At 49.2% G+C, this 27,530-nt stretch overlaps 1 protein-coding gene and 1 pseudogene across 5 annotated transcripts; one reads left to right on the forward strand and one right to left on the reverse strand.

Moving 5' to 3' along the window:
- Nucleotides 1-2,447: 2,447 nt before the first annotated feature.
- On the reverse strand, nucleotides 2,448-3,944 carry LOC143442857 (uncharacterized). The gene is made up of 2 exons (XM_076937130.1): nucleotides 3,429-3,944; nucleotides 2,448-3,310 (listed from the first exon to the last, which is right to left on the reverse strand). Exons 1-2 carry the CDS (start codon nucleotides 3,714-3,716, stop codon nucleotides 3,290-3,292), a joined length of 309 nt encoding a protein of 102 aa, XP_076793245.1. The 5' UTR covers nucleotides 3,717-3,944; the 3' UTR covers nucleotides 2,448-3,289.
- LOC117710986 (adenylate cyclase type 3 pseudogene) lies at nucleotides 3,803-8,261 on the forward strand (annotated as a pseudogene). Of its 4 annotated transcripts, XR_004607097.2 has the most exons (4): nucleotides 3,803-3,944; nucleotides 4,378-5,187; nucleotides 6,820-6,896; nucleotides 6,995-8,261. The product of XR_004607097.2 is annotated as an adenylate cyclase type 3 pseudogene, transcript variant X2 (transcript). The 4 variants fall into 4 exon arrangements; XR_013111409.1 differs by lacking the exon at nucleotides 6,820-6,896 and having other exon boundaries at nucleotides 3,804-3,944; nucleotides 4,372-5,187; XR_013111410.1 differs by lacking the exon at nucleotides 6,820-6,896 and having other exon boundaries at nucleotides 3,856-3,999; nucleotides 4,372-5,187.
- The last annotated feature ends 19,269 nt before the right edge of the window (nucleotides 8,262-27,530 follow it).

A 27,530-nucleotide genomic window follows, 5' to 3' on the forward strand; every position in this document is an offset into this window, starting at 1 on the left:
TGATCTCCTTCATGGGTGGGCTGTGGCAGTGAGCAGCTCCTCTGAGTGGCACTACCCACCCCATGCCTTTAACTAGGGAGGCCTCAGCTTTCCCGTTGTTGGGCATTGGCCACATGGCTCTAGGTACCTATGATGTGTGCCTTTCAGGCCCAATCAGATCCCCCCTTCCCAACCTAACAGGCCCTTGTCCTTGTAAAGTCACTGCAACTGTGAATGGTGTATACCTGAGGGTCTGTGTTTTGGTAGATGTGGTGCCTGGTAGAGTTGGCAGTAGCCCGAGGATGAGGCCAGCTCTTATGATTTCCCTAATGTCCACCTGGCTTTAGAACATGTCAGGTAAATCGGTTCCCATAGCAATTGGTAAGGTGCACTGGAGGATTCTGGAAGGACAGTGAGTGGACAGCAAGGAAGAGATGAGGAATGTCTCTGCATGGAGCCCTCTCCCTTCACAAAACTGGGTGAAGGGGCTGGAGGGATAGCTCAGTGGTTAAGAGCACTGGCTGCTCTTGCAGAGGACCCAAGTTTAGTTTCCAGCACCAATGTGGTGGCTTGCATCTGTCCCTAATTCCTGTTCCCAGGGATCCAATGCCTCCCTTTGGTTTCTTTGAGCACTGGGCATGCACACAGTGAATGTACATACACAAGGGCAGAAGACTCATACACAGAAAATATAAATAAATCTTTAAACCAAACAGGGTGGAGGGTCAGAGCTGGGACATAGGCCGTATTGAAAGGCCTCCAGAGGATCCAGGTATGTGGCATGGCCTTGCCACATGAGGGATTGGTGAGGACCCCAAGGGCTGGGGAGACTCAGAGATGTAATATGAGTGTCTTTGTGTCAAAATAAATCCCATGAGGTGTGGTGGTATATACCTTTAATCCAGAATTTAGGAAGCAGAGGCAGGCAGATCTCTAAGTTTGAGGCCAGCCTGGTCTATGAAACAAGTTCCAGGACAGCCAGGGCTACACGGAAAAATCATCTCAAAAGACTAAACTAAGTAAGTCAATAAATAAACCCTAACATGGTATTTATAAGCCTTTAAAATGTTTTCTTTTAAAAATTGTATGGTTTTTTTTGTTTGTTTGTTTGTTTGTTTTGCTTGCCTGTATATATGTGCAGTGTGTGTGTATGTGTGTGTACACGCTCTGGAGTGTCTGGTGCTCTTGGAGATCAGGAAGGCCAGGAGAGGGCGCCAGATCCCTTAGAACTAAAGTTACAAATTGTGAACCACTCAATGTGGGTGCTGGAAACCGAACCTGGATCCTCTGTAAGAACAGCAAGTGCTCTTAACCACTGTAGGCACTGGGGACTAAGCCTAGACCTGGTACAAGGAACGTCTTCTGTCACCAAGCTGCGTCCCCAGCAGTTCAGGCATACTCTAATGGTTTGGTTTTGTTTTGTTTTATGAGACAAGGTCTCACACAGCCCAGGCTACAGACTTGATGTGCTGCTATGGGTGACCTTGAAATGCAGCTACAGTGACCTTGAACTTTTGATTGTGCTGGGATCGCAGTCATTTAATGCCTCTGGTCTGTAATGTTGGGATTCAATCCTGTGGACTGAATCCCAGGCCTCGTGGATGTTGGTCAGAAACTCTATTGGGTTCATAGCCTAGCATCTGTTTTCTTTTCTTTTTTTTTTTTCTCTCTTTCTCTTCTTCTTTTAATCATTGCATTCCTTTGTTAAAAGTAAAAAAAAAAAATGTCCTTTACTATCATGTAACAAGTTAAAATAAATGTCTGGACCCCAAACAACTTAAAACGATGGGGTGGTGCTTTATTCAGAGCACCCTCCATCTATATTTGAAGTTATTCTGTTCTGCCTTTCTAATCAGAGCCCTGGGGAGTGTGGGCTGAAGCATGTGGGAGGAGTGTGGGAAGGGTACAAGGTGTAGGGAGGTGATGATCTTGTCAGACAATAGGAGGAACACCCACACACAGCAACGGCAGACCAATTCTCTGATGGACTATTCCCTGTATGTTGTGACTGTATGCCTGAAGTTCTAAACAGACACCTATCCATACATGATAGGGCATCCCTGGCCATCCCCCATCCCCCACGGCTACTTTTCCTTCTCTTATTTCAGCTGCCCCTAAAACTGATCCCTTAATGCTGAGGGCTGTCCTCAGTCCCCTGAGCACATTTTCTTCCAAAATTGCGACTTTCACTCCTAACAAAGTGTTCTGTCAAATTCAAGGAAAATAATTGATGCTACAGCTTAGGAGACAGAGACTCAAAGGGAGCTTTTGCGTCTTTAAGGAAGATCCCAAACACATCTCACTCAGTTGGTAGTGAAGAATGAAAGATTATAAAAATCATTTTATAAAGGATAGATATAGATAGATAGATAGATAGATAGATAGATAGATAGATAGATAGATTCTTTTTAAGTTCTTTTAGGGACATGGAAAACTTTCTCTGAAACAAACCAGGCCAGTTTCAGGAATTGGTTGTAAAGAATGAAATCATTCAGGTGGTAAAACACAATGACCGGGCTGTGGCTCTGTGACTAGAGCAAGTGAGAAATAGTTAATAAATAGTTGGTAAATGACAGGGTAGGGCACAGTGACATGGTAAAAACTGCATTCTTGAGAAGAATGAGTGTGCAGAGTGATTTTCACATGACTCTAAATCATTTAGGGTGGGTGCCTCTAAAATGTTCCACTATTTTTATGTTATGTATCCTTGATAACCCTTCAACCCCTTCCCACTCCCCTGGTTTATGGTTTCCCCCTTTTTAAAAACCCTCCTCAGAGCCAGGCAGTGGTGGCGCATGCCTTTGATCCCAGCACTTGGGAGGCAGAAACAGGCAGATTTCTGAGTTCGAGGCCAGCCTGGTCTACAGAGTGAGTTCCAGGACAGCCAGGGCTACACAGAGAAACCCTGTCTCAAAAAAACAAAAAACAAAACAAAAACCAAAAAAAAAAAAACCCAACAACCAAACAAAAAAAAACCTCCGCAGAGGGGTTTACTCCTCTGAGTAAACTTTACTCCTGCGTGGGTATGCAGTTTGACCGCTGGCCCCTAATAAAGCCTCTCTCTGCTGATTGCATCCAGGTATGGAGTCTTGAGAGATTTTGTGGGTAGTCGTGACTTCCCGAGACTTGAGAGAGGGTCTCCCTATTTTGGGGGTCTTCAGTAGGATGTACACTGAAGATCTTCGTGAAGCAAGGCCTCTTTCAGGTCCACGTGTCAGGTACCAACCAAGCTACTCCAGTCCTCTTTTGTCGCCAGGTTCGGCTCCATATTCCCTCGAGGAGAGATCAAGCCCTACGTTGGACGTCTGGGCTACCAGGGTCGGCGGAGACACTAAAACGGTACGTGCCCACTCAGGGAGCGGTCCCCAAACCTCAACCAGGGTCTCTCCTGTCCCCGGAAGGAAGCCAGGCTAGAAGAAGGGCGGCCGGGGTGCCCCAGTACGCCTCACCTGCTGGACTTTGATTCTCCCATAACACGGCCTGTCCGGGGAAAGGCGAATCCACGCTTTCGGTCTGCCACCTACTCGGCGTTTCCACGCAGCGGTCGTCGGGCGCTGGCAAGTGGTGGGGGAACACCAGGGACAGCAAAGGGGCCTCTCGCCCAGGAGGCGGCGACAAGGCGGGGAGGGGCCGCCCGCCTCCTGGGGCCTGCGGCGCTTGTGAACCGGTGTGCAGAGGGCAGCGCCCTGCGTGCGGGGAGAGGATGCTGGCAGGCTGCTCTGGCCTGGGCCCGCCATCCGCAGCGTGCGCCGCCGCCGTCCTCTGCGCCCACGGATGCTGAGCAGCAGCCCAGCACGTCTCCCGGACGGACCCGGGGCCTGACCGCGAGGGGACCCGCGCAAAGGCTCCAGGCGGACAAGCTGGGGCGGCGGCACTGCCGGAAGCAGCCTGCGGCTCGCTGAAGCCCGCTTGGCCCGGCTCCGCAGCCCGGTTCCGGAGCGCGCCGCTCCCGAGTTCCCGCACAGGTCAGCGCCAAGCCAGGATCCAGGGCGGGGCTTCCACTAGGCTGCAGAGCCCAAGGTTGGGAAGGGGCTGGATTCTCCCTGGGGTGGGTAGGGGAAAAGAAAGTAAACAGAAGGGAGATGAGGGAATCCCCAGGACCGCCCCGGCTCCTTCCAGTCACGTTGTATTTTCAGCTTGGAGGCAGTGGGCCTGGAAGGAATTTAGATGAGGAAGTCAGGAATAGAGCCGGGCATGTGAGGGATGGCGAGATAGATGGCTAGGCCCCTCCAGAAACCCGACGCAGGAAACCGGGTGTCTGGTGTGGATCGGACTGAGTGTGTGGGCGTGCTTGGGAGGCTATGGTGTTGGAGGTTTGTGTAGCATGGATCTGTATGGGGCTAGGGTGGGTGGCAAGGAAAGAGGCACTTCTACTAACCATGCCCTTTTAAGTTGCAGATGATCAGCGCCACCTGTGTCCTGCGAACCCACTAAGCATCCCAGCTCCAGTTGGACTCCAGGAAGAGCCTCCCCGCCTTTCCCAGGTCTTAAGAAGCCCTGGTGAAGTGGCTTGACCTGGATTTCTCCCTCCCTCATTAGAAGCAGCCACCCGCCAACATGCCAAGGAACCAGGGCTTATCGGATCCCGAGTACTCGGTCAGCCTGCCCTCTGACCCCGACCGCGGGGTCGGCCGGACCCATGAAATTTCTGTGCAGAACTCGGGGTCCTGCCTGTGCCTGCCTCGCTTTATGCGGCTGACCTTCGTGCCTGAGTCCTTGAAGAACCTCTACCAGACCTACTTCAAAAGGCAGCGCCATGAGACACTGCTGGTGCTGGTGGTCTTTGCGGCCCTCTTTGACTGCTACGTGGTAGTGATGTGCGCGGTGGTCTTCTCCAGCGACAAGCTGGCCCTCCTCGTGGTGACAGGCATCGGTCTGGTCTTGGACATCATCCTTTTCGTGCTCTGCAAAAAGGGGCTGCTCCCGGACTGAGTGAGCCACAAAGTGGTACCCTACCTGCTCTGGCTGCTCATCACACCACAGATTTTCTCCTACCTGGGCCTGAACTTTTCACGTGCCCACGCAGCCAGTGACACTGTGGGTTGGCAGGCCTTCTTTGTCTTCCCCTTCTTTATAACGCTGCCCCTCAGCCTCCGCCCCTTCGTCATCATCTCTGTGGTCTCATGTGTTGTGCACACGCTTGTCTTGGGGGTCACTGTGGCCCAACAGCAGCAGGATGAGCTGGAAGGGATGCAGCTGCCGAGGGAGGTGAGTCCCACACTCCTCCCTATCTATGGCGTGCCTTCTCTTCCAGCCTGGTCTCACCCAGGTGGCATTGCTTCTAATGCCCTGAGTCAAACATGTCCTGAGCGGCCTTGGGGTCCCAGTTGCCAGTCCAGAAGGACCACCTCTTAGCCCCCGGAGTGTACACCCCAATGTCATATGGTATATGACCATCCTAGAGAAAGAAAACAAAGCATTGGGGTTCGGGGTCACTCAGTCACCTGTGCCTAGTTGGAGTAGGTGACAACACCTTGAAATTTTGGTGTGGAGGAAGTCTTGTCCAGCCATTCCCTCAGTGACCCAGGTCAAGAGACTGCTTGTGTCAAATTCTGATCACTAGCTGTCTTTGCTTAACTCCAGATGGTATTTGACTTGTGGGAGCTCAGTGCTCTCAGTCAAATGGGGATCCCGTCTGCCCTGAATGTAGGAATGGCTGTTATCAAGATCTGAAGGAACAGGGGTGAAAGCCTGTTAGGTAAGGTGAAGAGCTGCAAGGAGGGAAGACGTGGTTATCAGATACCCTGCTTCTTCCTTAGAGCTCAGAGTATCAGATAGGTGGTGTAAGGGTGTGGGGGTTGTCTCCCATAGAAGGCAGGAAGTGGGGACACAGCTGGGACAGTTGTCTTAGCCACTGAGGTGTGGAGCGTGGTGCCGTGTCCTAGTGCACCACTTCTACTGAGCGGATGGAAAACTCAGATTCAGCTTTGCTAATGTGTGTCCCCACCAAGTGCTATGAAAGACAGCCAGAAGATGGGCTGCGATTCTGGCCTGGGTTTATCTGGTCATCCCGGGAAGGGCTGCCCAGAGATGCACATCAGTGTATTCTGTAGTTTGCTTCATGCTTTCCAGTTTTCCATATATGACTCGAGAGCTGGGATGTAGCCAGTGACAGCCATCAGGCTTCTTCCGGCTCCCCCACATCTCACTGTGGCTTTTGTTTTACCAAAGCCTTTGTCATTGTCTGCTTGGAACCCCAGTGGTACCTCTGATGAGAGAACTTTGAGGAGCTATTCCATTGCCTCCCAACTGTTTAGAGGAGACCATGGCCTCTGCTGGGTTTTTACCTTTTTTTTCTTGGTCTTGGTACAACATTCTTTCTATTTTCCCATTCTGGGTCTAGTAGGAACCTATTTCACAGATTTTTTTTTTAAATGATTTCTTATTTTGAGGCAGGGTTTCATGTAGCCCAAAATGGTCTCTCTGTAGCTGAGGGTAACTTTGAACACCTGATCCTTCTTACTTCTACCTGCCATGTGTTAGGATTACAGGTGTGGGCTACCATACTCAGTTAAATTTCACAGCTTTCTGCATGGCTCAGCACCAGGCTAGAACCTGTGGGGTTATAGGCATATCACCATGGTTTTGTTTTTGTTTTTGTTTTGTTGTTGTTGTTGTTGTTGTTGTTGTTTTTGCTGTTTTGTTTTTTCAAGACAGTATTTCTATGTAGCCCTGGCTGTCCTTGAACTCACGTAGATCCAACTGCCTCTGCCTCCTGAGTGCTAGGATCAGTGTGCTCCACCACCACTCAGCTTTTGTTTTTTTGTTTTCCTGGGTGCCGGGGATTCTCCTGTGAACACCTGTTACTGCTGTCCTGGCTTCCTTGGTTGGTGGCTTCAGCTTGTGTCTCTGCTTGTGGACAGTTTTTTGGGAGGAGGATGTCCATAGCCATTGCTATTGGAGATTGGTTAGGACAGGTAGGTCTCGCAGAATTTGGGGCTTGAGGACATATCCTGAACTATTACCTACCTTCCAATAAACAAGTACTTCTTCCTTTTTTTTTTTTTCTTGCCAGGATCCCTGGCCTTGAGTGCATCTCGCCAGTGTGGTGTTCATTGAGGAGCAAATCAGAAACAAATCAAAGAACAGAGCACAGAAACCCTCCCCACTTCTGACCACACCTGGATGGACCTATTTGTTAAGAGACTTTGGGGTACAAAAAGCATCTTCTAATGAAACTGAGCAGTCCTTCCCTAAGTCTGGGCCTGACCAGAGTGCTGAGATGGGGGAGAGTGGGGCCTTGTCATGGTAGAGACTCTAGGTTTAGTTGGGAGCAGACTTGAGTGACTGTAGATAGTGTGTCCCCAGAGGGTCAGCAAACCAGTGACCAGATTACAGGGGGAGCTGTCTCCTGGTTGTGGTCCAGGAAGGTTTGCCTGCAGGTTATTTGGTTGATGGAGGGACCTGATTCTTGCTTCAGCTCCATGTGGTGGAAGCTAAGGCTGGTGTGGTATCAGCCTAAAGAGGTGACCGGCTAGGGGCCAGGATAACAAGGAATACCTGAAGTTCACTCAGACAGAAGCCACGGCTAGCCTGTGGAAACTGGCCAGCACTGAGCCGTGTCTGGTGTATTCTACTCTTTTGCCAGATTCTCTACTTATGCCTTCTCTGCAAGGGCCTGGGAGAGCATCTGTCTAACTTAGAGCCCCCAGGTCATAGGGAAGGAATTACAGATAAGCAGCTGCTGATCACTGGCAGCAAAAGTGAGGCCAGGTGTGCTGACTCACTGACCAGGGCCCCCACATGGCGGTGGGAATCTGTCTCCTTAGCCTGAGAGCAGGATCCTGGCTTCCCTTTCTTGTCTACTGGGGGAAAGTGCTCTGACTGTGGTCATCACTCACATCTCAGCAGAAGGCACAGCTTGTAGAGTCTCTGGGTTTCTATTCATCAGTAGAGGAAAACACTATCATCTCATTTGAGGCCCCTGGCTCTGAGGTTTGTGTTGATATTTCAGGCACATGGCACTCTGGGCCTCCTTTTCTCCACTCAGCAAGAAACTTAACTTGGAAGCTGCCCTAGGAAAAGGATCCAGATAAGATATAGTCCCTACAGATCAGTTTTGAACTCAAGATTACTGGTCTTTAAAAAGACCAGGACTATAAAGATATAAGATTCCTAATTGGAAATAGGAAAAAAGGTAAAAGTAGTAACTCAAGAATAAAAATATTTCAGTGGTAGAGTGCTGGCCTAGCATGCGCTGGCCTCTCTTGAATTGAATCCCCAGCCCTGTAATGAAAATAATATATACATACATGTTTATAAAATAAAAATGTGTAATAAGAGTTTGGCATCCCAGGGGAACATGATCTTGATATGAAATCATGCCTAGAACTTGGCTTTGGGGATAGAAGGGAATAGGGGGCCCTCCCAAGGTTAAATCAGGAGCCTGAGATAGGAAGCTGGAGGCCAAGCTTTTACAGTACAAGTTCCAGAACTTTCTGAGTCACTTGTTTGGGACCAAAGTGACTTTTCTTTCTTTTTTTATTTTTAGTGATTTGTTTATTTTTATTTTATGTGCATTGGTATTTTGCCTGAAAATGTGTCTGTGTGAGAATGCCAGATCTCCTGGAACTAGAATTTCAAACAGTTGTGAGCTGACATGTAGGTGCTGGGAATTGAACCCAGGGCCTCTGGAAGAGCTTAACCTCCCGATTGTGACCTTTTCAAAGGTGCCCAGTTTCCCAGGTCCACTCAGTGAAGTCTTCCTTCACTTACAGCTTTAGTACATTTCGTCTCTGAGTACTGTGGAAACCAAGGTTCATGCAGCGTTGCTATGGGGACAGACACCAAGGACCCATCTCCCTTGGGTGTGAGGAAAAGTGTCATTCTCTCACCCTGGTGCTTGCTTCTTCAGCCTGTGGGATGGGAACTCCCTCGAGAATGAGAGGGTCAGGGGAATGGGGGGGCCAGGTGTCCAGGTCCTCCATCAGGTAAACTCCCAGGAATTTCCTCAGACCCCACCTGGGCCCAACTTTCTTCTTCAATTCCTGCCCATGTGTTCCTTTCCTTGCTTTTTGGCTCTGGACATGTCTCTCTCCTGGGTCTTGGAGGTAGGCTCAGTTTCATAGTGGACACCTGTAGTTCTGGGTGAGTGAGTCTCCTGGTTTTGGTTACCTCTGTGAGTAGCATCAAGGAAGCATTTCCAGTGCCAGAGTCTCCTGCAGGCCTCACACACCCATGTCCATACTTGGCTCTGTGGGGGAAGGACCAAAGGTAGCCCTGGGGTTTGTGGAAACCTGATATCTTGTCCTTGGCTCTTCTCAAGGTGCTAGCAAATGGGGTTCCAGTGAGGAGACCAGGTGGTGTTGGGGCTTTGTAGATCAGTAATGAGAGAATATTACAGAGTCAAAAGTAGAGCCTCACAGCCTTTGGGGTCTGGAACAGAGAGGGTCAGCCATGGGATTCTCAGGCTGTGGTCAGGGGAGCCTAGGCCTAGGGCTGCCTGGGGAGGAGGGATGAGTCAGGAGGAGCTGCAAGCTCCCTCATCCGGTTTCTGACATCTATACCTCTTATAGCACAGCCTGCCCTCCAGTGTCTTAACTAGCATTGGGATGAGGTGAGGGAGCCAAGCAGGCAGGATCCAGAGCAGTAGCTGGTGGTTGGGATGAAGGGAGCAAGGCAGGGTGGAGGGTGGAAGACAGCCAATATGGCGGCGAGTACTCCTCTGACCCAGAACTGCTTCAGAGACCTTTTTACATACTCACAGGCTTCTGCTGTGTGTCATTAAGAAGTGAGTCTGTGGTGAATGAGGGCCTAGGAATACCTGACAAATAGTTTGTAGATTGACTTCACAGAGGGAAGGCTGTTTGGGAATGAGTAGCCTGCTGAGGCCTTTATTTGCAAGGGGAGCCATGGATTTGATCCTTCCATGCTTACAAAGGAGCCAGCAAGTCACTCCCTGAGGGGGGTTGGCTCTGGGGGTCCTGGAGAGTTTGAGCAAAAAGGATGTGAGAGAGGAAAAGGCCTCCAAAGACTGTCCTTTCCACAGCTGGAGTCAGATGTGTGTCACACACTCTGTCCCCTTGTGTTCTGGAGGTGACAAGCTCCATCAGGATGAGGGCACGGAGGCTTAAACGGTCAGAGGATGCTTGGCGGGGAGGGCTGGATTGCTGGGGAGTAGCCTGTAAGTGGAATGGAAGGGATTGGGAACCAGGCATGTGGCTGCATCAGGTGAGTGTCCTATGCTGGTCTCAGTGCAAAGCTATCAGGATGCCAACATCCTTCAGCCCTTGGCCACTGATGTCGGTAAGTGACCCTGCTCAGACTACCTCATTCCTTCACTGTGATATGAAGACAGTGGAAGCATTTGAGTCTTCAGAAATAAACATGTTTGGATAAATAGTTCACTTTAGGCTTTCTAAGAACTTCACTAATGCGGATGGCCCACTTCTACACAGCCTGCCTGAAGATAGGGTCACTTATTGTGGTCCAGCCTCCAAAAGCTTTGGGGCTTCAGTGAATAAGAGTTTGCTGTTTCTTGCCATCCTCTGTGTTGGCTCTGTTCTCATGACATCTTTTCTGATTTATCTGGCTCTGTCACTTTCTCTGGCTGCTGGGCCTGTTTCATTCAGTAATCTGTTTGGCTGATGGCTCTTCTGGCAGGTTCTCAGAATGCTTTGCTCTGTGTCTGGAATCTTGCTATCTTTGTAGTGGCTCCATGCAGCTCCTGGGGCTCCCAGGATCACAGCACGTGATCTCCGGGAGAAAGTGGATGCTTCCAGGTTTTAATGACTATAGTCTCAGTAATATTGGTCAAAGCAATATAAGATTGACTCAGGTATAAGAGGAAATTGATTTTACTCCTTGATTTGAGCGTGACATAGTACAAGGCAAGATTGTAGTCAGAGTAGCCGTCATCTGAGGCTGTCCCGAGCTAGGAGGCACTTGGAATCCACTAGGGAGAAGGGACTCCATTTTATTTTATATTTAATTTTTACTTTGTTAATTATTATCATTGTGCATATGCATGTGCGTGATGCGTTTGCATGTGTGAGTGTGGGCACACGTGTACAAACGTGTGAAAGTCAACCCTCGGAAGTTCTCTCTGCTGTATATTTTGGGGATTGAACTCAGATATCTGGCTTCAGGAGCAAATACTTTTGCTTGCTGAGCCATCTTCCTGGCCTAAGACTCAGTTTTGAAGCTGTGAGTCGGTGTGGATACAGGATGTTGGGTGGCCATGGGGTGTTTGAGAAATTAGACTCTGGTCCAGAACAGGGCCCTGCTCTTCATTAAGCTCTCGAGTCTCAGCTGGGAGTGATGGACATAACTGTGATCCTTGGAGACTGAGCTGGAGGTTTCAACTTTGAGGTCAGCGTGAACTTCGCAGTAAGACTGTCTCAACACCTCCCCACTAAGATTCCCTGTGAGATCCTCTGTGTAGTTCTCAGTTTTTTGAAAAGTTTAAGAAACTGCTTTAAGGCCAGGCAGTGGTGGTGCACACCTTTCATCCCAGCACTCAGAAGGCAGAGGCAGGGGGATCTCTGTGAATTCAAGGCCAGAAGGTGGGCTCGCATGCTCTTTTGCTTGGGCCTTGCCTTGCCTCCGATGCATCAGAAGAATTTTTTTTTTTCTGACTCTAAGAGGATTGTTTTTTGAGACACAGCCCATGTTTCCTAGCCTGGCTTTCAAAAAGGCTGGGGTTGGTCTTGAATGTCTCATTCTCCAGACCCCACCTCCTGACACTGGGGTTATAGGCAGGTGCTGCCATGCCCAGATTTCTTGCCTTTTCAAACACAAGCTAGATCTTATGTCCAGGACACTGTGCCAGGCCACAGGAAGCCATCCATATCTCAAGACATGCTGTCTCGCTATACCAGTGTTGGCCTTGCTCTGCACACAGCAGCTGCCGGGCAGCCTGGCACGGATATTCCTGTTCTTCTCCAGGAGGCAGGCTTTGCTTATGTGCATCTTTCAGAAACAAACACTATAGCTTTCTCCGTGGGCTGCCACATGCTTCAGGGAAGAGAAGGACCTGTCCTATGTTGCAGCCCATGCCGATCTGCCCCACGCTTGGGGACCAAAATGTCCCAGCCCAAGCTGCCACTCCGGTCTTCGTGTCAGGGTCTAGCAAGAGAGTGGGGATAAAGGGGAAGAGACTCGAAGAATAGAGACAAGACAGACGTTCTGATCAAGTCTCAAGTCTCATTTATTGTCTCTCTCTCTTATTGAAGGGAAGTCTGGGGTATTTATACGCTTTGCCACGTGCCTTGCACGTGAGGATATGACGTAAGCCTTACAGGCATGGATAGCGTGGATAGCATGTGGATAGCATGTGCACCAAATGCCTTGCAGGCGTGGATACCACATGCACCTTGCAGCTGTGAGCACTAAACAGCAAAACAAGATATGTGGGATAAACAAGATGTTTATCAGAGTGTGCTTCAGCTGTTGTAGGCTGTTGAAAACCAAGTCTCTTGTCAGGGTATATGGCTCAAGATGGCTGCAAGGATGATAGCCGCTTTCTGCTACAAGTCAGCTCCCAACAGTCCTGGAGTCCTTGGATATGATGAGGAATCCATGTAGCTTATAAAGATTCTCAGGGTCAGGGTCTAATCACTCCAGCAAGAAACAGGAGTGCAGCATTGAGGCTGAACAGCTAACCCAATTTCTCTGTAAATCAAATGCTGTTAAGGAGGAAGGAAAAGGAGGGGAGGAGGAAGAAGGGAGAAAGTAGAAGAAGATGTGGAGGATGAGGAGAAGAAGAGGGGAGGAGGAGGGAGAAGGAGGGAAGAAGGAGACGTCCTCTAAGGCTGGAGCTGCCATTCTCTGGTAGATGTTTTTCTAGCACAAGCAAAGCCCTGAGTTCATCCCCAGCACAGGGGTAGGGGACTTATAATTTTTTGGTGCTAGGGATATAACCCAAGGTCTTGCTAATGCCAGCTATGAATTCTTTCTTGGGTAGCGGGATTCCCTATAGTCATGCCAGTACAGACTTTTCATACCACAAAATGTAAAGCCGATCCTTTATTACGGGCTGGTTGAGTCCTGGGGAGCCAAGGAGAGAGCTATCAACTGGGCCCCCACCTACAGATGCCTCTAGGAGATTTCTGGTATAGTGTCCTGGGGTCGGTGGACCTGGGCTCTGCAAGATAGAAGAGTGAGCAAACACACCTTTAATCCCAGCACTCAGTAGACAGAGGCAGGCGGTCTCTGAGTTCAAGGCCAGCCTGGTCTACAGAGCAAGTTCCAGAACAACCCAGACTACACAGAGAAACCCTGTTTTGAAAAACCCAAACAAGGGGCTGGAGAGATGGCTCAGCGGTTAAGAGCACTGACTGCTCTTCCAGAGGTCCTGCGTTCAATTCCCAGCAACCACATGGTGGCTCTGTAGTGGAATCAGATGCCCTCTTCTAGTGTGTCTGAAGACAGCCACAGTGTACTCATAAATAAAATAAATCTTTAAGAAAAGAAAGAAAAACCCAAAACAAAACAAAAAAAAATCAAAGAAAGAGGAGGGAGAGGAAGGGCCAAGCATGCTCACTTGCCGCCATGCTGATTCCAAACAGGATTCTCTAAGCTAGTGTCACCCAAGGAGATTTAGTTGTATCCAACCCCTCTGTCCTCAATCGAGAGGATTGTGGAGGTAGGCTGGGGCAATGGCTCAGTGGTTAAGCTCTTACCTCTCTTCCAGAGGACCCAGGCTCAGTTTCCTGTACCCACCTCAGTTGGCTCACAACTTTAGCTCCAGGAAAACTGACACTGTCTTCCGGCCTCCTTAGGTACCTGCATGCATGTGTTATAGCATATAACTTTATCCAGGCACACACACATAGATTTAAAATATAAACAAGCACACAAACAAAAATAAAACCTGGGGGCTTGTGAGGGGGGCACAAGCTTGTTGCCAGGCATGCAGGAAAGATCTCTGGCTATACAGTCAGGACTGCAATTCTCAGTTGTGCCTATAGGTGCCTGTCTGTCCCAGAGACCTTTCAGGAAGACCTTCCAGAGAGCCACAAAGAATGGGTAGTCTGTCCCTGAGGGTGTTAATGGAATGTTCCAGAAGCTTCATGACTAGAGAGGAAACGCAAAGAGAAAAAGTTCTATACAAACCAAGTGCGGCCCGTTTCCCTGAGAAGCTTTTAAGTAAACATTGCTGGTTTTTGTTAGAATGTTATGCTCCTGTCCAAGTTGCTATTTTCAAGAGAGTAGACATTTAAAAACATTCCTTTCCATTTCTAATAGACTGAATACTCATCAGAATTACCCACATGTCAAGCATTCACAAATTTTAAGATTGTGAAGGAGTCCTGAGACCAGACTTTAAGAGTGAGGCCTGGGCCCACACTATAGGACTTCCAGAGCCTTCTAAACTGGGAGCATTAATCCAATGGGTCGGAGGCGCCATCTAGTGGTCAAGCATAACCGAGTACAGCGCCTGGGCCATCAAAGAGATTCCATCACCAGCTCCTTGGTCAGAGACCACACCAGCCGCACAGTAAGGTGTCCACTGGGCACTGCCAGCATCTAGAGCTGGTCTTCCACTGTGGTTTCCCCTTCTATGCCATGGGGTGCTGAGCAGCCTCCTTGTCTCCACCAGAGATGCCTACAGCAGTCCTGTGATGCAGGATCTTCAGGCTGAACCCAGCTCCTCGGGAACAGAACCACCCATGTAAGAGCCACTGTCGATCCCGGTGGTAGAATTGTGGGTGTCTCCATTCTGTGTGCTTACGTCTTTGCTCTTTCTGGCCGGTGTGCCTCTCAGAGACTTGTTCTTCATCTTTGACAGGTCTGGGGCTGGGAGAAGAGGGGCTGACCTGTTTGGTCTCTACAGTTTTTCCCAGCTTATCCTTATATCTCTTTACATCATGTATTAGCTCCTTGTGCTTCTTCTCCCCTCCCCCAGCCTCGCACCTACACCAACTCTGGGCATCTTGCCCACGTGGAACATCTCTTCCTCATGGTCCACCCTTCTCGTCCCCACCCACCCTGTGGTCGGCTTTACTTATCTCTTATTCTCAAAGTCTTATTCCATGATGACGTGGAAATCAAAGATGGCCTCTCCTTGCGGGTCAGCACCTGCTCCTGTTTCTTAGATGCTCTTGTCTCCCTGAGACTTTAAAACATGACGTTTCAAGGTCGGCTTCGCCTTTCTCATGGCTGGAAATTACCCATGTGCTGGTGTTGTGAGGACTGTCCTCAAGTATGGCTGCCTCCAATGTCAGGGTACCTCTGATTCTTATTTTCTGTACCTGTTCTGGGCTAAGTGGTGCCGGATCTCAGGTAGAGATGGTTGAAGATGATCTTAGGTCAACCTCAAGGTGTTGACAGATCTGCTAGAGAAGACCTGAGATTTTTATACTGCACTGGTCCAGTTTGAAGATGCAGCACACCTCCCCCCAATCCAAAGGCTCAGCTTCTGAAAATATAGTGCAATGTCCAGAGGTAGAGTTTTTGAGGGAGCAACTCATGGCAGCTCTGATCCTTAATGTTTTCAAGGACTCGTATTTTGATGGCATTCTCAAAATGGGCCTCAGTACAGGAAGTGGATCACTAAATGTGTGACTTTAAAGAGTATATCTGATTCCACAGCATGTATTCTTCCTCTCTGCTTCCTGGACATCATGAGGTGAGCAGCTCACTCCACCATGTGCTCCCCACCGCGGTCCTCTGCCTCAACACAAGCCCACAGCAATGATGCAAACAACTAGACAAAGCTTCTGGAATCACGAACCCGAAGAAATATGTTCTCCTTTTAAATCTGTGTTTTGTCAGTGACAACACACCCACAGAGGCTCCAGTCTGGAGGCATGGAGGCTGGTGACAGAGACGGGTAGCTTCTCTTAGTCAGGGTTCCAACTGCTGTGACTGAACATTATAACCAAAAGCAGCTTGGGGAGGAAAGAATTTCTTTCTCTTACAGTTCCATATCGTGGTTCACCTTGGAAGGAAGTCAGGGCAGGAACTTGGAGGCAGAAGCTGCTGCAGAGGCCATGGAGGTTGCTGGTTACTGGATTGCTTTTCATGGCTTGCTCAGCCTGCTTTTTTATACATCCCAGGACCATCAGCCCAGGGGGTAGCACCACCACAATGGGCTAGGCATTAATCACAAATTAAGAAAACACCCCACAGTCTTGCCTACAGCCCAGTCTTATGGAGGCATTTTCTCATTTGGGGTTCTCTCCTCTCCAATGACTCTAACTTGTGTCAAGTTGACATAGAGCCAGCTCACAGGTATATTACAAGTACCTGAACACACAACATCACCCCGCTGCCTCACTTCATGTCTTATGGACCCATTCCCTTGAGCACAGTTACAATAACCACCTAAGGATGGACCCAGCATGCAGCACTTGCCAACATCTTCAGAAACAGGTTGTTTGGACTGGAGAGATGGGTCAGTGGTTAGAGCACTGACTGCTCTTCCAGAGGTCCTGAGTTCAATTCCCAGCAACCACATGGTGGCGCATGACCATCTATAATGAGATCTGGCGCCCTCTTCTGGCTTGTAGGCACATATGCAGGCAGATACTATTTACAAAATAAATAAATCTGAAAGGAAGGAAGGAAAGAAGGAAGGGAGGGAGGGAGGGAGAGAGGGAGGGGGCCTTTTTTTGCGAGCCTCAGATGTACAAACTCTGAGCTCCACGGTGGGAACCTTATAATAAGGGCTTCAGTTTGATTTTCTTGCAACTTGAACTCTGTGGCTGCTGGAAAGAAAATTCTCTTCCAGGGCAACTTAGAAAGCTTCGGGTGCTTCTGTGTATCTGGAGCTGGTCCATTTTTCACTGAGTTCATTGTTACCCCTTGCTGTATTCTGAGATGCTAGAAGTTGGTTAACTTTATCATGCAGCTTGCTCTTTCCCTTTGCCAATTTATCCAGAGATGCTAGGAGCAGCCAAAAAGCACCATCATTGTCCTTATTTTTCCACAAACTGTCAAAAGTTCGAGATACAGAATCACGAAATCCATTGCCTCTAACCCTTGATGAATTAGGATAATCAAATGCATTAGTCTCTTTAAATCTCTCAAATAGTTGACACCATGGGTTTTCAGTAGTCCCTAGGCTTCTAAAAGAGGTCTCAGTAACTGGAGAAGGCTTCAGTTACTGCAGGTGTTAGCAAATTGGAAAGCCTACCCCAGAGTCTTAAAATGTTCATCCTTATACTTCTGTTGATCTAGAACCACTTCTGGCACCAAAGTCTGCTTGGTTCTCTAGAACGAAAGTCAGGGTTCTCTAGAGAAACAGAATGAATCTATAGATGGATGGATTGATAGATAGATAGATAGATGATAGATAGATAGATAGATAGATAGATAGATAAAGATGGTTTATTAGAATAATTCACTTGCTGTGTTCCAGCTAGTACAACAATGGCTATCTATCATTGGAAAGTTTAAGAATCCAGTAGTTGGTCTGGAGAGATGGCTCAGTGGTTAAGAGCATTGACTGCTCTTCCAGAGGTCCTGAGTTCAATTCCCAGCAACCACATGGTAGCTCATAATTATCTGTAATGTGATCCCATACCCTGTTCAGAAGACAGCTACAGTGTACTCACATACATAAAATAAATAAATCTTTTTAAAAAAGTATCCAGTAGTTGTTCATCTATGAAGCTGGATGTCTCAGCTAGTCTTCAATATATGCCACCATGTCAAAGAAGTAGGCTCTATCCAATGATGGAAGGACTTGCCAGCAAGAGCAACAGGCAAAAAGAGCAAGCTTCTTTCTTCCACACCCTTTATCTAGGCTGCCAGCAGGAGCCAAATTAAAGGCGAATCTTGCCACTGCAAAAGGTCTGGATTAAAAGTAGATACAGTGATTTGAATAAGATTGGTCCCCAAGGCTCATATGTTTGAATGCTTAGTCATCAGGGAGTGGCAGTATTTGAGAAGGATTAGAACAATCAGGAGGTATGGCCTTGTTGGAGGAAGTGTGTCACTGGAGGTGGGTGGGCTTTCAGGGTTCGAAGGCCCATGCCAGGCCCAGTCTCTGTCTTTGCCTATGGATCAGGATATAACACTGAGCTGCTGCTGCAGCACCCGCCTGCACACCACCATGCTCTCCCCCATGCTGCTAACAGACTAAACTGTAAGCAAGTCTCCGATTAAATGATTTCTGTCCTAAGAGTTGCTGTGGTCATAGCGTCTCTCCACAGCAGAACAGTGACTAACACGCTGGGTCTTCCCACTTCAGATGGTTTCATTAAGAAAGAAAAATCCCTCACACGTGTACTCAAGTGCTTGGGGTTTAATTCATTCCATTTGCAGATGAACTGACAACCAAGAATACCCAACACAACCAGTGGCTGGGGATCAAGCTCAGATTCTCATGCTTGTGCAGAAAGCAGTTCACCAATGGAGCCATTTCCCCAACCCCTATTAACACTCTCACATTAGTGATGCCTACCTTTCAGGGACCATGAAAACGCTTCAGTGTCTCAGTTTCACCTCTGCACATCCTATGTCCCGTTCTTGGATGAGCAGATAGAAGCCCAGAAAGCGGAGCAGCTCATCCAGCTGGGACCCCACAGCTGCGGTCGCATGAATGTTTATCACTACATGGGCATCAGGGACTCAAAAAACAAAACCATCGCACAGTTAGTTCAAAGATCTTACTTTGCTTTTAAGTGTCAATTCAGGTAACTCCTAATTCTATAAAATAGAGTTTCAGTGAGCTGGAAAGAAGAGGCAGATTTTTTTTTTTTCAGATTATGGCTGAGGAAAGCTGGAACGAACAGCCACTTTCGGGCTGGTCACTTCAAAGTCTCTTTGCATTAAACAAGAGTTACTGAGACCACTGTTTGGATGAAGGTCCAGCAGAGCTGAAATCTCACGATCAAGTTCCTTGATACTTATCTTTAAGGAAATCAGGAGGGAAAAGAAATTGGCCAAATGCAATCCTGGCTTCAGCCTCTCCCCTGCCTCAAGCTCCAGGCCACCAAAGACAGGGAGGAAACCAGTGTTCTGCACCTACAGGGATGGATAGATCGTGGGCCACATAAAGGCCCTGGGCACTGCTCCCAGCTCTCCACATCCACAAACCTGCCATGTGTTGTGTTTTCCAAGTGTTTGAAAGTCTGGAGCCTACACACATCTTAGAGTAGTGCAAATGACTCAGACATAGCACAATGTCCTAAAATCCAGTCAGGTTTGCTAACCAGCTTTAGATGCCTCCCATATCCAACTCCAACATGGCTGTGGAGAGCACCCCATTGTTGGGTTTCAAGATAGAGGGCCTTAGCAAGATATGCCCCTTCCGGTTTCTAGGTGCACACTAATTCCCAAGGAGGAAGTAAATGATGATCTCTCTGGAGGCTGTTTGTCTTCTAATTTGTAGGACATGGTTGGTCAGCTCTGGCTCTGTGGTCCCATAATGCTTTCCTCACTGGCCTCCTTATGGCCTTTCAGAGAGCAGGGACTGGGGAGCCAACCTATGTTGCTGCACGAGGCCCAGAGGCACATCCTATGAGTGGTAGTTGGAGACGTCCCCACCCCAGGTCCAGTTGGTGGGCATGTCACCAGCCTCCTCCAGGGAGTCTAAGTTGGTCCCACGGGGCATCACAAACCCTGCACACTGCCTATGTTCTGTTTGCTGCTCTTCTCTGTAGCTCACACTCTTAAGAATCTTCTGGTTTTGCAGGCACATAAGTAAGGCCATGTCAGTCCTAGGGCTCAGCATAGAACGAATACCAGGAGCAAAATGGGGCACAGGCCACAGCAGCTGGAAAGACTCCTCTGACATGGGCCTGGCCCCATGTCCCCTGACAAGGGGAGCCCGCCTAGATAGACTGTCCCCACACAGGCAGGACAATACGTGAGACAGCTCTGGACTGCTCAGATATTGGTTGTGGTGTGGGTGGCTGGACCTTTGGGTGTCTGAGTAGAGCAACTTTTTCTAGACTTTATACTTGCCTTAAGAAGGACGATGGTAACTTAGTTCACTATTCATCTGATGACCTGAGCCTTTGGTTAGAACCACACCATTTACAATCCCGTTGCTCTTGCACAGAGAGAACCCATGCACAGGAATGCATACAGGAAAAGACATCTTTTGCAAGTTCTTATGAAGATGGCCTCCCAGCTTCCGAAGTCGACTTTGCTGTGGTGAATCTTCATTTGGGGCTGCCCTGAGACCAATGGCTGAGCCACAGAGAGGCCCTCCCTAGCAACTTGTAAAAAGCCCCCAGTCCTCTCTACCGACGTTCGTGAGTTCTTTCAGGCATTGCCTTCACTCCACCTGCCTTGTTCCCATTTTGGAAATGGCCACTTGTTAAGGGTAATATTTATAATGGTGGCACCCAATCTGGCTTGTTCTTAATCAGCCGCCATCTTCCTGACTAGACAAAGCCTGTGGCCACAAGCAGGTGGTGTATTCTCGCCACTGCTCAGCTCAGGCTGCCAGCTCAGGCGGGCCAGAAGCACCAGCCCTGTCACCCATAAGATGCCTGCGTGGGAGATGGCTCCGTCAATCTTCCACACTGTCTCCACAAGGTTGGGCTGAGCTCAGACCATCCCATCATCCATGCGGTACCCGGTAGAAATGAGACTCTAATGTTTAAAGATTATCCAATAGCTTTTTATATTTTGTAATGCTCAAATAACAAGATGCCCACACAATTAGAAGTGTTAACCAATTAACTAACCTAGGTATATGTTGGTACCCAGGACTGCTCTTGATACATATGTGGTCTTCCATGGCTCCTACATCTCTCTCTAGCTCCTCCTCTTCCTTTTCCTCTCCCTCTCCTCACTCCTCCCACACCAGCTCCTCCTAAAATACCGAGTTTAATGCAGCAGGAAATATACGCTACAGCCAATCAAACCCCTGTCAGTTGTTGAAATGAGGCGTTGGCCCTCACGTCATAGCAAGGAGGCCTAGGGATCCTTGAGTGGGGCCTGCTCCACCACACAGGAGGTACCAAGACACCAGATCCTGGACATAAGGAAGCCTACTTGCCCCAGGGTCAGCAGGTCTGGGGCTTTTTCAAGTCTGGGCCCCCTGTCGGTATGTGTTGAGTTCAAGGCTGACTGACTGGCCAGGGCACATTTATCACCAATGCACAAGATGTAAACCAGTCCTCAAAACCTTATTGTGTCCATCCACCTTTTGGCCTGATGCTATCCTGATCAACCACAGACTGCTGACCAGTTTTAGGAGCCCATAACCAGTTGCCTGACAGGGTGGAAAACTGATACTCCTCTGGTGACTTAAGTTGTCAGGGTTATAGCTGACAGAGCAGAAAACACAGACCAGGAAAGGGCAGATTCCCAGCAGGGCAATGCTTTAGGGCCTTCCATCTGTACTGAAGTCTGTCAGCCTCTTACACCTTTGGTCTTATGTTACATGTCTGTCTCCATGAAGTCCCAATACTTCACTAGGGTCTGTATCAAATTCATCCTCTGCAGAAGGGCCAAAGGCACACAGAGGGCCACCTGAGCAGACAGACCCCAAAGGTTCAGCAAATAAGATGCCTGAATCCACTCAGTCTAAGGACACTTATATGACAGGATATGGGCACACATATCCTTGGCCCACGGGGAGTGGCTCTATTAGGAGGTGTGGCCTTGTTGGAGTAGGTGTGGTCTTGTTGGAGGAAGTGTGTCACTGTAGGGGAGGCTTTGAGGTCTCTAGTGCTCAAGCTCCGCCCAGTGTGGAATGAGAGCCTCCTCCCGGCTGCCTTTGGATCGAGATGTAGAACTCTTGGCGCTCCCAGCACCATGTCTGCCCGGCTATTGCCATACTTCCCGCCATGATGACAATGAACTGAACCTCTGAAACTGTAAGCCAGCCCCAATTAAACGTTTTGGGTATAATAGTTGCCTTGGTCATGGTGTCTCTTCAGAGCAATGAAACCGTAACTAAGGCAGGAAGAGTCACTTGTCACTTGTATGCACACATGATGCCCTGGGTTCTCTCTCCTAGTTTTACTACCCACATGTCAGCTCTGAGTAGTTTTGGAAGTGACTGGCATGAGCCAACAGGTGGTACAGCAGATCAGGCAGTCTGCAGACATAGCAGTGCATTGGTGGCATGGAGAAGACCCTAAAACCAACATAGATAAGAGATCCTACCATGGCGCTATGTATGCCACAGGTGCACCAGACACAGAATGTACTTGCTCCCCCACACATAAGACTTCTCTGTTGATAGTTGCTGTGAGCCACCAACCTTTGATTTGCAAAATAAGGAATGATTACCCCTGGACTCAGTCCTGGCCACATGGCATGGTCAATCAGCTCCCCTCCCCCAAGGTTGTGTGTACTCCTGAGGTAGGGAAGGAAGACGAGTTCTCATGATACCTACATCACCAAACATCTATAAGAGGGGGAGGCCTGAGGAGAGGCCATGGACAGGAGAAGGTTCCAGGGCTAGCATTTGGCCATGTCTGAGAAGTCATTGTCTAGATATGGCTCCAGATACAAGACAGGGTCCCTGTGTAGAAGCATCAGAAAGCTCAAGGCTAAAAAAGTCAACAAGCCAGGCGACAAGCACAGAAGCTCCTGAAGACATTCTAGCCGCCCAGGGATCTGGAGCCTGGCCCTTCCTCACATGCTAACCAGTACTGAACATGTGAGGCGTTTCTTGGTCCTCTTTCCCGGCTCAGGCACAGACCCAGGACTAGAGGGACACATGCAGTATGACTGTCTGTAGAGACCCCTCCCACCGGAATAGAATGGGCTCCCAGAAATCATGGAAGATGATGTGCAGAGACTTTGTCCTGAGAACACTGGTGACAAAGGAAGTGGACCTTAACATTACAACACGAGAGAGACCCTGGACTTTCAAAGCCAGGCCCCAGTTCTTGGTTAGGGTGTGGCCACACATCACTTCTCTTGCGACAGCAGCAGGTGAGACCCATGGCTTCCACTAAGAGCACTTGTGCTGGCAAATGCACAGATGCCGCTGTAAACAGCTCAGGTGAGAGGAAGGATGCTCTGGACAGAGCACGCAGCGGCCTCATCTATCCACCCTCAACACAGGATGCCATTCCCACAGGGGGACCATTTCCACTCATGAGGCTCCACACATGACCTCACCTTCTGTATACCCTGTGCTACCCAGACCACATGACAGCTGCCAGACACTCTCCTTATCTTTAGGGAGAGACCATGCCCATGGACTTCACCCTGTCAGGGAAGATGCAAAACAAGAAACATCCTCCCTGAAACTTCTGGAACTGTACTGCCCTCAGCTGAGCAACATGGCCTGTTTTGGAAATGTATCTGAGTTGATGTTCTTGTCTGCCTTTCCCCTTGGTGCTAAGGTTCAGGAATCAGTGCCCTGACATAACCTGCTGCTATCCACAAAGAGCAAGCACATGGAGTGGTGGTGGCTGTTCTTCCAGGGATAGTGACCCCAGACCTTGGGCAGGAACTACTGTCAGATAGATCCATACAGTGCCACCACTAGGTATGGGGTTTGCCCTTGCATCCTCCCAATACCTACACCTGCCCCATATTAGGTAAAATCAGTGCCCCCCCCCCACCCCGGTCTCACAGTGTAGCTTATGCTAGCCTTGAACTTCAGGCAATCCTGTCTCAGCCTCCCCAGTCCCAGACTGCACGCAAGCATTGCCATGTCCAACTTGCAGAGTTATTGGTAAAGAGAGGCCCATGTCTTCAGAAGGCCTTTCTCTGAAGCAAGATAGTCAGTTTACCATGACTACCTGGTACCCAGGACTTCAGTCAACCCAGTTAAGAGGCATGCTTCCTAAAACAGAGGCATGGAGTCTGTGTCCCTACCCTATGGTCACCTGTCTCCAGAGATGGAATTGGACAAGAACTGCCTAGATGTGTCTTCTTTGGCACAACACCATCCTCACTTTCCTCTTGTGTGTCTGTACCTGTGGTGTGTATTCACATGTGTATGTGTTTGGAGAAGGTGTGTGTATATATCCATCCATGTGTGTGGATATTTGTGTGCAGACCTGAGGGTGACATTGGGAGTCTTCTTCGATTGCTCTTCAATAGAGGCAGGGTCTCTCAATTGAACCCGGTGTTCACCAGTACAATTAGTCTGGCTAGCCAGCTTGCTCCAGAGATCCTCTGTGTCTCAGTCACTGTTCTCTTGCTGTAAAGAGACACCTGGACCAAGACAATTCTTATAAAAGAAATTTGCTTACAGTTTCAGAGGGGTTTTCCATGGTCATCATGGCAAGAAGCAGACAGGCACGAGACTGGAGCAATAGCTGTCCACAGACAGCAGGCAGAGAGAGGAGGGAGGGCTTATTGAAGGTGTGTGAGCTTTGAAGTTTCAAACCCACTCCACTTCAAAGCTCACACACCTCCTTCAATAAGGCCACACCCACTTTGACAAAGCCACACCCACTTCGACAAAGCCACACCCACTTTGACAAGGACACACCTCCTAATCCTTTCCAAACAGTTCATCAGCTGCAGACTAAGTGTACAAATATATGAGACTGTGAGGGTCATTCTTATTCAAACCACAGTTTCTCTCTACCTTAAAAGTACTGGAATTACTGAGCAGCTACTATACCCCCCAGCATTTCTGTGGGCACTGGGGATCCACACTCACGTCCTTACACTTACAAAGTAAGAGTTTTAATTACTGAGCCATCTCCCCAACATGGCATTGCTTCTTGTAGTTGTCTGAATTATTTTTGAAAACCACTTCCAGGCTTTCTAAGGTACTATTTTTTAAATGTCTGTTGACAGCTGTTTAAGAGAAACAGCATTTTCCCAATCCCAATTGGCTTCTGTGGCCTGCAGGGATAAGAATAAAGTTAACAAGTTGTTGCCAACCTGTCCAACAGCCCCTCCCCCAAGGCTGAAAGGCCCAGCCTTGGCCCAGCTTCTGTCCCCGAGAAAAAGGGTTCCACAGGTTCTGACAGCCTTCAGGGTCACAGATCACATGCTCAGCCTTCTCAGGCTCAACTACCAAAAAATGACCAGCATGCGTTCTTTCTCCGTGGATTGGACACAGCCTTGACCTTTGTCCTTTTATTTGTGAGAGAATCAGCCGTCTGGGGTTAGGGGCTGTCCTCTGCATGGAGTTTCTGAAATGTTTCTGAAATGCTTGTCCAGTTCATCCACCACCCCTGTCACTACTCCTGAAGACTTAAGGATAAGGCAGTTGGCCCAGCCTGGGCTACCCCAGAGTCATCAGAGTGGGCTCTAGGTATGGCTGGGTTAGGACAAGGTCTCTTTCACCTGTTAGGAGCTCTCTAGTCAGAGGAGGCCATTTCTAGGCCAGGGGAAGGAACCCTGCGTGCGCTCACCCAACGGCCCAGTTAATGTCCTATTTTCATAAAGGAGCCCAAGAAATGAGAGCTCACACTTGTTGATCAGCAGGATACTGATTCTTTCCTGAAAGTCCTCCTTCCATCAAACTGGGGTGGGGGTTGTTTTTCCTTTGAGATAGAGAATCTCACTATAGAGCCCTGGATGGCCTGGAACTCGCTGTCTAGACCAGGATGCCCTCAAACTCAGAGAGATCCTCCTGTCTTCCAAGTACTAGGAGTAAAAGCATATGCTGCTACAGCCAGCATCTTACAAACCTTTGTGTCCTGTTACCACTGTGCTCTAACATCAAAACCCCTCCACACTGCTTCCTGCTTGAGAGGACTGGGATGGACATTTAGGAAGTTTCCGGTTGGGTAGGAGGGTGGGAACTAAGGAGTCATGGGTCCTTGTTTCAGCCCGGACTCACAGGTTCAGAACGGATGGTGTCTTTGGGTGGGTTTGTTTGTTTGTTTTTTAAATATTTTTGTTTATTTTATGTATATGAGTACACTATTGCTCTCTTCAGATACACCAGAAGAGGACATCAGACCCCATTACAGATGGTTGTGAGCCACCATGTGGTTGCTGGGAATTGAACTCAGGACCTCTGGAAGAACAGTCAGTGCTCTTAACCTCTGAGCCATCTCTCCAGCCCGGTTTGTTTGTTTTTATGATGGATTCTTGATGTTTCTGAGGCTTTAGCTGACCTGGAACTCACTATGTAAACCAGGCTGACCTAAAATTCACAGAGACCCCTGTCTCCCAAGTGCTTGGATTAAAGGACCTACCACACCTAGCTAACAAATGTGGGTCCCTATTGTGGGTCCTCCACAAATGGGAGCATCTGGGCTGGGGGCATGGCCCACCACTGGCCCTACCTGCACTGCTGCCACCATTGGAGCCCGGCCACAGGGCACTCTGAGACGCCCCCGACCTCCATTATGAAGGGTGGGGGACCCTCTCAATAGGGATCCAAGACCTGACTACCTCTAGGACCTGTTGTTGATCCAGGACTCATTCCCTTGTCTTGATCATCCCCTGACTTCTCTGAGTCTAATAAATTTCATAAAGCCTGAGTCTTGGGGCTGGGCTGGGAGACACTGAAGCAGGCTGGTCCCACTACCCACTGTCTCAGTAGTAGGAATTCCCTCAAGCCCTGGAACCCACCTGAGGGTTCAGATTGTCCCATTGGAGCCCAGTCAGAAACATTACCTCATCCCAGTGAATGTCGGCACCCGGGGGCCTTCTGGAGGTCACCTAGTCCTTCAGCCTCTAGAGTGGCTGGCCCCTTCCTCCCTATTGTCACTGTGGTTCGGTGGCTCTCCCAGCTTTTCTCCTGCCACAGAGACACCCATGGTAGCCTGTGTTAGAGTGTGTATCCAGTTCAGGGCACACAAAAGGCATGGGGAGGGAGGGCGAGCACAGGTCCCAGGAGATATCACAGCCCTCCACCCTACCAGGAAAAGTAACATCTGCCCGAGGCCTGGCACCATTAACCTTAAGCTCCCCCAGCCCCCAAATCCATGATAAGTAATCTCTCTGCTCCCTAGCGTGCCCCAGTTCCAGAGATGCCTCCTGATTGATCTAACCACATGTTGATGCACATCAGGGGCCAGGGAAGCAGGATGACCCCATTTCACTGATCAACACCAGGGAAGCCTGCTGTCTGACTAATGGTCCTGAGAGTCCAAGGGACAGGGACCTTGTCTGTCCTTTGATCAGACCTGCAGGGTTCCAGGCCATCTCCTGGGCAGGGTGGGCTCTGAACTGTTTCAGTTCCTGTAACCATGACCTATCCTGTTGTCTAGGTAAGGGCAGAATAGCCATTCAACACACCTCTCCAGCCCACAGAGGACCCAGAATATTTAGCAAGTCTGGCAGGACAGACGCCTTTATGGAGCTCCAACCTGGTCTGCCCCTTCCCCAGGGGCTGCGGTTGCTGCCTGAGGCCCCGGTCTGGCTTGCAGCCGGCAGCCTGCATCATATGAAGGTCCCCAGAGCACAGCTCCCCCAAGACTTTGTGAGTTGTACCTGTGACAGTGACACTGGGAAGCGAGCTAGAGGAGCTGCTCTGGGAAGTTGAAGGCAGGGCTTGTCTACTGCCCCATTACAGTCTCTGAGGAATAGAAAGGTGGCTGCGGGGCACAAGGGCCCCAAATCCTGTGGCTGAGGAAGTACTCTTCTCCCTACAGGGGTCCTAAAGGCCAACCAGCATCAGCTGAGAAACTGGCCTACTCACGCCCCAAACTATTACGTTTTACAGAACCCACAGCTGGACACGGCATGGGGGCCTCAGGTGTGGAGGGTCACTCATCTCCAGCTTTGGGCAGATTAAACATTAGTTCTTTTGAAGTCATTGC

This window comes from Arvicanthis niloticus, chromosome 6 (assembly GCF_011762505.2).
Source record: "Arvicanthis niloticus isolate mArvNil1 chromosome 6, mArvNil1.pat.X, whole genome shotgun sequence".
NCBI classification, from domain to species: Eukaryota; Metazoa; Chordata; class Mammalia; order Rodentia; family Muridae; genus Arvicanthis; species Arvicanthis niloticus.

What these genes read in the sequence shown, in the direction of transcription:
- LOC143442857 (XM_076937130.1), bottom strand. Translation starts at nt 3,716, where the DNA reads ATGGCGGGCCCAGGCCAGAGCAGCCTGCCAGCATCCTCTCCCCGCACG. An exon ending in GGAGAATCAAAGTCCAGCAG is followed by an intron (nt 3,311 to 3,428) that starts GTGAGGCGTACT and finishes GTACCGTTTTAG; the next exon opens with TGTCTCCGCCGACCCTGGTA.